At 47.3% G+C, this 12,145-nt stretch overlaps 1 protein-coding gene across 1 annotated transcript in view; it reads right to left on the bottom strand.

Annotated features, from left to right (window-relative positions):
• The window catches only part of LOC141273784 (E3 ubiquitin-protein ligase DTX4-like), a 109,191-nt gene extending 108,048 nt beyond the window's left edge, over positions 1–1,143 (bottom strand). Inside the window, exon 1 of the mRNA XM_073686134.1 lies at positions 95–1,143. Within this exon, the coding sequence (XP_073542235.1) occupies positions 95–305 (211 nt within the window). The 5' untranslated portion in view covers positions 306–1,143. The remainder of the gene's footprint in view (positions 1–94) is intronic.
• Between the last annotated feature and the right edge of the window lie 11,002 nt (positions 1,144–12,145).

Genomic DNA, 12,145 nt, shown 5'->3' with positions numbered 1-12,145 from the left:
ACCAGATTACTTCCTCAACCGGGAGGGAACTGCACCAGGCACCTGTCAGAGAAGCACCTGCCCTACTAACGCATGCAGACAGCATATTACTCACCTGTATCTAGACGGAACTGGTTCATTGACATTAGATCCAGGATGTAGGGGGTCAGGATTCCATCAGCTTCCCCTAGATTCACTGAGGAGACCTTAGGGTTTTCCCTGATCACCTGCTCTATGTGATGAGTCACCTGTGGGCTGTAAGGCTTCCACAGGGAGTCTTCGTCCTGCCATTCCCACACCAGCACAGCTGCCTTGTCCAGCATCATCCCTGTTCCAGTGCTTCTTTTTTAGAGATCTGGTTCTGTGCTATCGAAATTCCCAGATTAGGATACTTTTTTCTTTTGCAATTTACAGTTCCTTCTTTGTAATCATATTCTGACAACTCAGAGCCCAAGTGAAGGACAGTTGTCTTCCATAGTGAGAAATGTCACTCTTCAGTCTTCTAGATGGGTATCAGTGGTCGCCAGTCTTTATAGGTGATTTTCATATCCTACCATATAATCAGACTTTTTCCAGGTCACTTTCTTCTCTTTCGGTCCTTAACACTTGTCTGGTCACTTTTCTCACCTTCTGTTAACCCTCCCTCTCTGAAGCACCCTTCTCACAGCCCTGGGCCCATTCCTAGTAACAGTCCCTAAAGCTGTGTGTCCCTTGCAATGTGTGTGGGGTGGAATCTCCAAGGAAAGAGGGAGGAGGGGGATGAGAGGAGAGCAGAGGGGGTTGTTCAGCTTTCTTACAAAACACTTCTCTCAGTACCCTCCTCCTCTCCCTTGGGACTAATCTTTCAGGCATATGGGTTCCTTTGTGGGCAATTAATGCTCACCCCACCCACTCCCTCCGTTTTGGCCCATTCATCTAGCTCTCATCTGTCCCCAGAACCATGCCTCTAGTTTCCTTATTTCTTCTGGAGTTCTTGCTTGTTTGTTGCAGGCTGACAGTTTCCTACATGCAGCTTTTCACACCCCCTCTGCACTTTGCCTCCTGTTCCACATGCTCTCTCCTTTCTTTCTCTATTTTCGCTCCCTCCCCCTCTCCATTCAGTTTTCAGAAGCATTGAAAAGAGAGATGCAAATCCTTAATGAGCTAGTGTGCTGTCTGACCTGCTATTCTGAGCTGGGATCCCAGGCTAGCTTTATAATAGCCCCACTAGCCCCCCTCATGTCTCCTGCCTCCCTCATTTAGTTATTGTCATTATTCTCAGCTCAGTCTGAAAAATGCATTCCTTATTACAAAAACCATGGGAAAGAAGCACAGATTCACTAGGATGGCTTTCATCTGAAACTATGCAAGCTTCAATAAATAGGGATTGTTACAGAGAAGACAATATATCATAGTGTCTGCATGGTCTCAGGGTCTCAGACACTAACGTGGTGGTGAGGGGTGACATCAGAATATTTTGTAAAAGGTGCTCATGGACTGGACTTTTTTTCCGCAAATATTGCAGACTTCAGCAATGGATATGTTACAAAAATATAAATAGTGTCCAGTGGCGTAACTAGAGTCTGATGGGCCCCGATGCAAAATTTGAACCGGCAAACCCCACCTCCTGCACTCGCATGTTGGTCAGATGTATGTGCCCTTGTAGTGTTCTAAATCCTTTAAGGAAATACGAGTTACCCCTCTCCCCTATTATGTAGTAATTTCCCCCATCTTGGGCTCCTTCCTAGAATATAGGTCCCCCATCCCAGTATATATGCCCCCCATCAAGGTATATATGTCCTTCATCCTGATCCCATCCTGGTATATATGTATATACATACGTCTTCCATCCTGGTATATATGTTCCTCATCCTGTTATCCTGTCATATATGTGTCCCATCCTGGTGTATTTGTTTCCAATTCTGGTATATATGTATATGTCCCCCATCCTGGGTCCCATTCTGGTATATCTATCCCCCCCTGTATACGGGTATACAGTTGAAACCAGAAGTTTACATACACTATATAAAAAGACACATATGCATGTTTTTCTCAATATCTGACATGAAATCAGAATAAACCTTTCCCATTTTAGGTAAATTAAGATTACCATAATTTTTAATATTTGCCAAATTCCAGAATAATGAGAGAGAGAATGTTTTAAGGCATTTTTATTACTTACTGAAAAGTCAAAAGTTTACATACACTAAGATTACTATGCCTTTAAACAATTCTGGACTGCCCATATGATGATGTCATGTGTTTGGAAGCTTCTGATACAATTTCAAGATACCCGAAGGTGCCCAATTCATCTGTACAAACAAATATACGCAAGTACAAACAAGATGGGAATGTCCAGCCATCATACCGCTCAGGAAGGAGACGGGTTCTGTGTCCCAGAGATGAAAGTGCTTTGGTCCGACATGTGCATATCAACCCAAGGACAAAAGCAAAAGACCTTGTGAAGATGATGGCGGAAGCTGGTAAGATTGTGTCAATAACCACAGTGAAACGAATACTGTATCAACATGGGCTAAAAGGCCACTCTGCCAGGAAGAAGCCATTACTCCAAAAGAAACATAAAAAGCCAGATTAATGTTTGCGAATGCACACAGGAACAAAGATCTTAATTTTGGGAGACATGTCCTGTGGTCTAATGAAATTAAAATTAAACTTTTTGGGCATAATGACCATCGTTACGTTTGGAGGAAAAAGGGAGAAGCTTGGAAGCCTAAGAACACCATCCCAACTGTGAAACACGGAGGTGGCAGCATCATGTTGGGGGGTTGTTTTGCTGCAGGAGGGACTGATGCACTTCACAAAATAGATGGCATCATGAGAAAAGAAGATTATGTGGCAACACTGAAGCAACATCTCAAGACATCAGCCAGGAAGTTAAAGCTTGTGCAGAAATGGGTCTTCCAAATGGACAATGACCCGAAGCATACTGCCAAAATGGTCACAAAGTGGCTTAAGGCTAACAAAGTCAGTGTTTTGGAGTGGCCATCACAAAGCTCTGATCTCAATTATATTGAAAATTTATGGGCAAAGCTGAAAAGGCAGGTGCGAGCAAGACGACCTGCAAATCTGGATCAGTTACACTAGTTTTGTCAGGAAGAATGGGCCCAAATTCTGACCAACTATTGTGAGAAGCTTGTGGAACTATATCCCAAACGTTTGACCCAGGTCATTCAGTTTAAGGGCAATGGTACCTAATACTAATGAAATGTATGTAAACTTTTGACTTTGCAGGAAGTAATAAAAATGTCTTAAAGCATTCTCTCTCTCTCATTATTCTGGCACTTGGCAAATGTTAAAAATTATGGTAATCCTAATTGACCTAAAACGGGAAAGATTTATTCTGATTTCATGTGAAATATTGAGAAAAATATGCATATGTGTTTTTTTTATATATATATGGTTTCAATTGTATATACCCCTTATCCTGGGCCCCATCCTGGTATATATAGCTCCCATCCTGGTATATACATCCCTTATCCTGGTATATATACCCCCCATCCTGGTATATATGTCCCTTATCCTGCTGACCCCCATCCTGGTATATATGTCCCCCATCCTGGCATATATGTCCCTTATCCTGGCCCCATTGTGGTATATATGACCTCCTTCCTGGTATACATGTTCCCCATCCTGGTGTATATGTTCTCCATCCTGGTATATATGACCCCATCCTAGGCACATGCTGGTATATATGTCCCTTATCCTGGGCCCCATAATGGTATACTGTATATTTTCCCCATCCTGGTATATATCTCCCTTATGCTGGGCCCCATCCTGGTATACATGTCCCCCATCCTGGTATATATGTCCCCCATCCTGGTATATATGTTCTCCATCCTGGTACTGTATATGTCACCAATTCTGCTGCTATTCTTTATTGCATAGAAAAAAATTATTATATTTTCCCTCCGCTCCCCCGTCGCGCGGCATCCTCTTCTGAAGCCGGCAGCTAACTTCAGCATGTAAGTGAAGGGAGCGCATGACTTCACTGCCATGCACTCCTAGTCACATGCACATCAATGTCATCTGAATGTGCGTTCGAGGATGCACATTCAGTTGAAGTTTGTGCTGGCGTTGGCGGACCGCCCCAACAGCACGGGTCGGGTCTCAAACTCTATGACCGCAATCATTACACCCCTGTTAGTGACATATACCCAAGTATAAAGCTATTAAAATTTTCATTGTATAAGCAAAGCCAGTTCACTAATAAATAGCAACAATTCGTATTCCAGGAGATGTGTGGGGGAGATACCAGGCTCCAATTAGACCTCCGAACTCAATGGATCATTGGGAAATGCACATTTTAGGACTCGCTAACAGTGGCCTATAATACAGAGGAGTGCAATGCGAGAAAACATTGCATTGCATTCTGACCAATGTTATTAAATGAGTCAGTGCCCATCTGCGAGTTTTTCCTCAGCTCTAATTGGACTGAGGAAAAAATAGCAGCATGCTGCGATTGGATTCCAGAATTGGATTGCAGTTTCCTATGCTAGTCAATCAGACAGCACACGGACCACATGTGAGCCACCCGATTTTTACTCACACATCTCAAAGAAAATCCAACGTTTCATCAGCCAAGTACAGAAAATTCACAGCCCCAACCATCAGAGTTAAATAGATAGAATAGATATATAGAATAGATACAATAGATACTAGTGCTTCTCACAAAATTAGAATATCATCAAAAATTGTATTTATTTCAGTTCTTCAATACAAAAAGTGAAACTCATATATTATATAGAGTAATTACAAAAAAAGTGATCTATTTCAAGTGTTTATTTCTGTTAATGTTGATGATTATGGATTACAGCCTGTTACGCTCGCGCCCAGACTAACTGGCGTGAGCGTGGTTAGTGATCCCACTGGACCATGAACCGAGGAGTGCCTGGAGGGGCGTGACTAAGTATCAACTCAGTCCGACCAAGGTTGCACAGCGGCTCAGTCGACTCTGTGAACCAGGGAAGAACCGAGCAGAGGGACCAGGTGCTACTCCAGGTCAGACCCTGGTCACAGCTGTTGACCCACACCGGGGAATGCAGGAACAGGCAGGCACAGCTGGCATGCAGACAGGTGGGTACTGGCAGGCTCGGCTGGTATGCAGACAGGTGGGTACTGGCAAGCACGACTGGTATGCAGACAGGCGGGTACTGGCAGGCACAGCTGGTATTCAGACAGGCGGGTGCTGGCAGGCACGGCTGGTATACAGACTGGCGGGTGCTGGCAGGCACGGCTGGTATGCAGACTGGCAGATACTGGCAGGTATGAACGCAGGCTGGATAGGGACCAGTACAGACTGGGATACAGGAACAGAGCCGCGGGTGCGGTGGACTAGCTGTTCAGAACCGCAGGCGCAGAGGACAAGCGGGGCAGAGCAGAGTGAAACTGCAGATGCGGTGAACAAGCAGAGCAGAGCGAAACCGCAGGTGCGGTGAACAAGCAGAGCAGAGCAAAACCACAGGTGCGGTGGACAAGCAGAGCGAAACCGCAGGTGCGGTGGACAAGCAGAGCAGAGCGGAACCCCAGGTGTGGTGGACAAGCAGAGCAGAGCGAAACCGCAGGTACGGTGGACAAGCAGAGCAGAGCGAAACCGCAGGTGCGGTGAACAAGCAGAGCAGAGCGAAACCGCATGTGCAGTGGACAAGCAGAGCAGAGCGAAACCGCAGGTGCGGTGAACAGGCAGAGCAGAGCGTAACCGCAGGTGCAATGGACAAGCAGAGCAGAACAGAGCAGAAGGTGCAGGCAGACAGGACAGGGCTCTGTTCACATGGAACAGACTGGAAAATACAGGAAGATAGTTAGAACACAGGAGGTAGATACGGAGGCAGGGAAACGGGACAAGCAGAACCAGATACACACAAGGTACTTACAATGAAGTAGCGAGTGGACACAAAACTCACAAACAGAAATACAGAGACAACGAGTTAGAGTTAGGTGCAGTTTCAGACACTGCAGGAAAGGGAAAGGTTCGGACATAGAGACAAACAGGTAACGGGCTAGGACACAGTTCAGACAGGAACTGAACCAGGAACAAGATACAGGAACGAGCCTGGGAACTCAGCCCCCAGGGTGGCGGAACAGACTTGAAGTCACAGATACAAGCAACAGGCCTGGGTATACAGCCCCCAGGGTGGCTGAACAGACTAGAAGTCACAGATACAGGTAACAGGCCTGGGTATACAGCCCCCAGGGTGGTGGAAACAGATAAGATACAGGACAGGACCTGACAACTCAGTTGCAAGGAACACACTGAAAGAAAGTGTTGCTCAGGCCCCTCCTACTGGGAGGAGGGGGTTTAAGTATCCAGTGACTCACAGCAATAGTCTGGGGAGGCATTAGGAGTGCGCACATAGTAACTATAAGAATCAGGCAGTAACCGCGCCGCAGCCCTAAGCAATCAGACAAGAGACACAGCAGGTACTGGAGCAAAGTGTGCAGCCTGGACTGATAGGTAAGATGGCGATCTTGCATGGTGGGAGGTGGTAAGCCATGCCAGCACGCCGCCAGGGATGTTACAGTACCCCCCCTCTTTACCCCCCCTCTTCTTCAAGCCTGCAAGGATTTTCTGCAGAGAATTTGGAGGCCGATCCTTCTCTTCAAGAAAATTACCTCTTCTGTCCACTAGAGGGAACGAAACTGGTCTCACCATCTTGGTGACTAGGATGCTTCCTCCCATCGAGCCATCCTCAGCAACAGATGAAGTGAGTGAAGTACCAGAAACAGGACACAGGAAAGTCTCTCTCCATTTGTTAATATCGGGTAGCACCCCAAAGGATTCACGGGACAACTGGAGATCCTCCACCGGGTTGGAGGGGTGCAGAGACTCGGGAGTAACCACCGCCTTGACGTACACTTTGCCAAGCTTACTGGATGAAGTTGGCGAAGTACCAGGTACAGGGTGCAGAAAAGTCTCTCTCCATTTGTTATCAGGTAGCACCCCGGAGGATTCAGGAGACAACTGGAAGTCCTCCGCCTGGTTGGAGGGGTGCAGAGACTCGGAGGTAGCCACCGCCTTGATGGACTTATTGCCAGATTTATTAGAGATGGAGGATCCTTGCTTAGGGACCAACCTCTGTCTGGTTTCTGAGATGACACGTCTGCGAGGCGGGGTGGTACCTGAAGCCACATCATTGGTACAATCGTCGAGACTGAGTGGGGACAATGCCTCCGCTTCCCTTCCTTCGGAGACTTCAGCACACAGCGAGTCAGCGACTAGCAGATCTGGTGAAGAAGAAGAAGACACTGCTGACTGTCCTGAAGATATGGGGACTGGACACCCCTTGTACCTCAGCAGTCCCCCAGGAAACACCATGTAGGATCTCCAGACCTGAGCGGGCACTAGATCTCTCGGCTCTGGATGACCTGTGGGTAAACCAGACAGCACCTGGAATGTGAACTTCTTCATGTGTAATGCTCCAATCTGGAGCTTAATTTGTACAGACATATTTTGACTGTTTCTGAGTAGGGCTCGTCCTTCCGCTGAAAATGCCCAAACCCGGACTCTGGAGTTGTCAGACGGGAATCAGACACCGACTCTTCAAGGCTTTATGCCCGAAACTTCCAGTTAATCCGAGGCCTTCACTTGCCACGGAGACAGTCACGGTCATCTGTGGAGAGGAAACATTAACGCAAAGGGCAGTCTCTCCTACAGGCCTAATGTCTTGGGATTCTCCAATCTTCGCTGGACAAAGACCGTCAGGGTGTCCCAAACAACCGCAGCGGGACCGCAATCCGATTTTGTGACTGAGTTCTGACCTCTGCTTTGCCTGACGAACATGGTCAGCCTTCATGGATTCTGTGCGAGTAGCTGCCTCTACAGGCTGGGGAACAGGAGGTCTTTGGGAAGACAGAACCTGGCGTGACTGTTTACCTCTACGCCTAGCACGTCTGGACTGCCTCTTTAGGTTGGGAAGAGAAGTATTCTGTGAAGCATTGTCATCCTGTGTGTATTCTGTGTGGGCAGCAGCATCTTCTGGCTGGGGAACTGGTGGGCTACCTACATGAATCACCCATCGGGATTGCTCCAGGATATTAGGAAAGGAAGCTTTAGCAGAAGCTTCAGGGTTAGGGTCATCGAATACCATTAGAAAGGCAACCAGGAAGGCCTGCAGGTCAGAGACGATAGGATCCCATGCTTCCCATAGGGGGGTGATCCAATTCAAGGCATCACCCGCTAGGTAGGACATCAGAAATGCTACTTTAACCCGATCAGTGGGAAAATAGTGAGCATAGAATTTGTAATGCAGCATAGTAACATAGTAACATAGTAACATAGTTTGTAAAGCCGAATAAAGACTTGCGTCCATCAAGTTCGACCTGTTAGTTCTGTAATTGCTAAAGTTGATCCAGAGGAGGGCAAAAACCCCAAATGATTTAGCCAATCTTCTCCTGAGGAAAAATTCCCTCCCGACTCTGAAACCAGCAGTCAGAATAAATCCCTGTATCAACCTACTATTTTATTTTATTTTTAAGTATATGCTGAAATCTGCCTGGTATCTAGAAATGCATCCAGTCCCCGCTTGAACTGGTGTAGTGAATCTAACATTACCGTCTCCTCACTCAGTGAATTCCATATTCTCACTGCTCTTACCGTAAAGAACCCCTTCCTATGCTGGTGCTGAAACCTTTTCTCTTCCAGTCTTAGTGAATGCCCTCTTGTTACCGTAATATCCCTCCTTTTGAACAAATCCCGGGCAAGATCTCTATACTGTCCCCTAACATATTTGTACACATTTATTATGTCCCCCCTCAACCTTCTCTTTTCCAGGCTGAATAGTCCTAGTTTTGCCAACCTCTCTGGGTATTGCAGTCCCTCCATTCCCTTTATTAATTTTGTTGCCCTCCTTTGTACCTTTTCAAGCTCATTTATATCCTTTCTATATATTGGGGCCCATAACTGAGCACAGTATTCCAAGTGTGGTCTGACCAGTGCTTTGTACAGTGGAAGAACAATGTTCTCATCCTTTGCAGCTATACCTCTTCTGATACATCCCATTACCCTGTTTGCCCTTACAGCAACGGCCTGACTTTGGGCACTCCAATTTAGTTTGCTATCAATCAAGATGCCCAAGTCCTTCTCCATCTCTGAATTCCCCAATGATTTCCCATTCAGTGAGTACTGGTGACTTCCATTTTTCCTTCCCATATGTATGACCTTACATTTCTCCTCGTTAAACCTCATTTGCCATTTAATGCTCCACCTACCCAGCTTATCCAAATCCCTCTGTAGGTCTGCACTGTCCTCTTTTGTATTAATTGTTTTACATAACTTTGTGTCATCTGCAAATATTGATATTTTACTATTTATCCCGTTGACTATGTCGTTAATAAAGATATTAAATAACATTGGGCCTAGTACAGACCCCTGTGGTACCCCACTAGTGACGCTTACCCAATCTGAGTATATTCCATTTATAACCACCCTCTGCCTTCTATCCCTTAGCCAGTTAGCTACCCACTTGCAGACATTTTCCCCCAGCCCCATCATTCTCATTTTGTATACCAACCTATTATGTGGCACGCTATCGAACGCTTTTGAGAAGTCGAGATACACGACATCCACTGGTTCCCCCTGATCTACTCGAGAGCTAACCTCCTCGTAGAAGTCAATCAGGTTTGTTTGGCAGGAGCGATTCCTCATGAATCCATGTTGGTTCGGGATTAAAAGATTATTAGCATCAAGATGCTCCGTAATTGCCTCTTTAATGAAGCTTTCAAAAATTTTGCCCACAACGGACGTCAGACTCACCGGCCGATAGTTTCCGGCGTCACTTTTCGCTCCCTTTTTGAATATTGGCACTACATTCGCCTGTCGCCAATCAAGTGGCACAGACCCAGTCTCAACAGAGTCCTTAAATATAAGATATAACGGTCTGTCTATCACATTACTTAGTTCCCTTAGTACCCGTGGGTGTATACCATCAGGTCCTGGTGATTTGTTTATTTTAATGTTACTGAGGCGTTTCTGTACCTCAACTTGGGTTAGATTAGTCATACTTAGTGGAGGATTAAGCTTGTCACTTCTCATTTCTCCTGTTAGTTCTATTTCCTTTGTGAAAGTTGTCGAAAAAAAATTATTTGCTCCACAAATTCACTGCTTTGTTTTGGATCCCCATAGTACCGTGGTGGATCCGCAGGAACGAGTGCTGATAGTTCCATTTGGGCTGGTGCGTAAATCGCCTGGACTTCAGCTTGAGAAAAAAATTTTCGTTGGTGCACGTATTCGCCAGACAAGGATTTACATGTCTCCAAGAGAGAAGGGCCATGGGGCTCAACGGTAACGTTGGCTTGAGCAAACTGTTACGCTCGCGTCCGGACTAACTGGCGTGAGCATGGTTAGTGATCTCACTGGACCATGAACCGAGGAGTGCCTGGAGGGGCACGACTAAGTATCAACCCGGTCCGACCAAGGTCGCACGGCGGTTCAGTCGACTCCGTGAACCAGGGAGGAACCGAGCAGAGGGACCAGGTGTTACTCCAGGTCAGACCCCGGTCACAGCTCTTGACCCACACCGGGGAATGCAGGAACGGGAAGGCACAGCTGGTATGCAGACAGGTGGGTACTGGCAGGCACGGCTGGTATGCAGACAGGTGGGTACTGGCAGGCACGGCTGGTATGCAGACAGGTGGGTGCTGACAGGCACGGCTGGTATACAGACAGGCGGGTGCTGGCAGGCACGACTGGTATGCAGACTGGCAGATACTGGCAGGTATGAACGCAGGCTGGATAGGGACCAGTACAGACTGGGTTACAGGAACAGAACCGTAGGTGCGATGGACTAGCAGAGCAGAAACGCAGGTGCGGAGGACAAGCGGGGCAGAGCAGAGCGAAACCGCAGGTGCGATGGACAAGCAGAGCGAAACCGCAGGTGCGGTGAACAAGCAGAGCAGAGCAAAACCGCAGATGCGGTGAACAAGCAGAGCAGAGCGAAACAGCAGGTGCGGTGAACAAGCAGAGCAGAGTGAAACTGCAGGTGCAGTGGACAAGCAGAGTAGAGCGAGACCGCCGGTGCGGTGGACAAGCAGAGCAGAGCGAAACCGCAGGTGCGGTGGACAAGCAGAGCAGAGCGAAACCGCAGGTGCAGTGAACAAACAGAGCAGAGCGAAACAGCAGGTGCAGTGGACAAGCAGAGCAGAGTGAAACCGCTGGTGCGGTGAACAAGCAGAGCAGAGCGAAACTGCAGGTGCGGTGAACAAGCAGAGCAGAGCGAAACCGCAGGTGCAGTGGACAAGCAGAGCAGAACAGAGCAGAAGGTGCAGGCAGACAGGACAGGCCTCTGTTCACATGGAACAGACTGGAAAATACAGGAAGATAGTTAGAACACAGGAAGTAGATACAGAGGCAGGGAAACGGTACAAGCAGAACCAGATACACACAAGGTACTTACAATGAAGTAGCGAGTGGACACAAAACTCACAAACAGAAGTACAGAGACAACGAGTTGGAGTTAGGTGCAGGTTCAGCCACTGTAGGAAAAGGGAAGATTCGGACATAGAGACAAACAGGTAACGGACTAAGAAACAGTTCAGACAGGAACTGAACCAGGAACAAGATACAGGAAAGAGCCTGGGAACTCAGCCCCCAGGGTGGCGGAAACAGACTAGAAGTCACAGATACAGGTAACAGGCCTGGGTATACAGCCCCCAGGGTGGCGGAAACAGACAAGATACAGGACAGGACCTGGCAACTCAGTTGCAAGGAACACACTGAAAGAAAGTGTTGCTCAGGCCCCTCCTACTGGGTGGAGGGGCTGTAAGTTTCCAGTGACTCACAGCAATAGGCTGGGGAGGCATTAGGAGTGAGCACACTGTAACTATAAGAATCAGGCAGTAACCACGCCGCCGCCCTAAGCAATCAGACAAGAGACACAGCAGGTACTGGAGCAAAGTGTGCAGCCTGGACTGATAGGTATGGTGGGAGGTGGTAAGCCATGCCAGCACGCCGCCAGGGATGTTACACAGCCAATGAAAACACTAAAGTCATTATCTCAGTAAATTAGAATAATTAACAAAAAACACCTACGCATTTAAAAAGGTCCCTTAGTCTGTTTCAGTAGGCTCCACAATCATGGGGAAAACTGCTGACTTGACAGATGTCCAGAACGCAGTCATTGACATACTCCACAAGGATGGTAAGCCACAAAAGGTCATTGCTAAAGAAGCTGGC

The sequence above is a fragment of the Phyllobates terribilis genome, unplaced genomic scaffold (assembly GCF_046119375.1).
Source record: "Phyllobates terribilis strain yellow unplaced genomic scaffold, ASM4611937v1 Scaffold_5__5_contigs__length_657084704, whole genome shotgun sequence".
NCBI classification, from domain to species: Eukaryota; Metazoa; Chordata; class Amphibia; order Anura; family Dendrobatidae; genus Phyllobates; species Phyllobates terribilis.
Note: the sequence above shows the minus strand (reverse complement) of the source record. Positions and strands in the feature narration are given on the sequence as shown.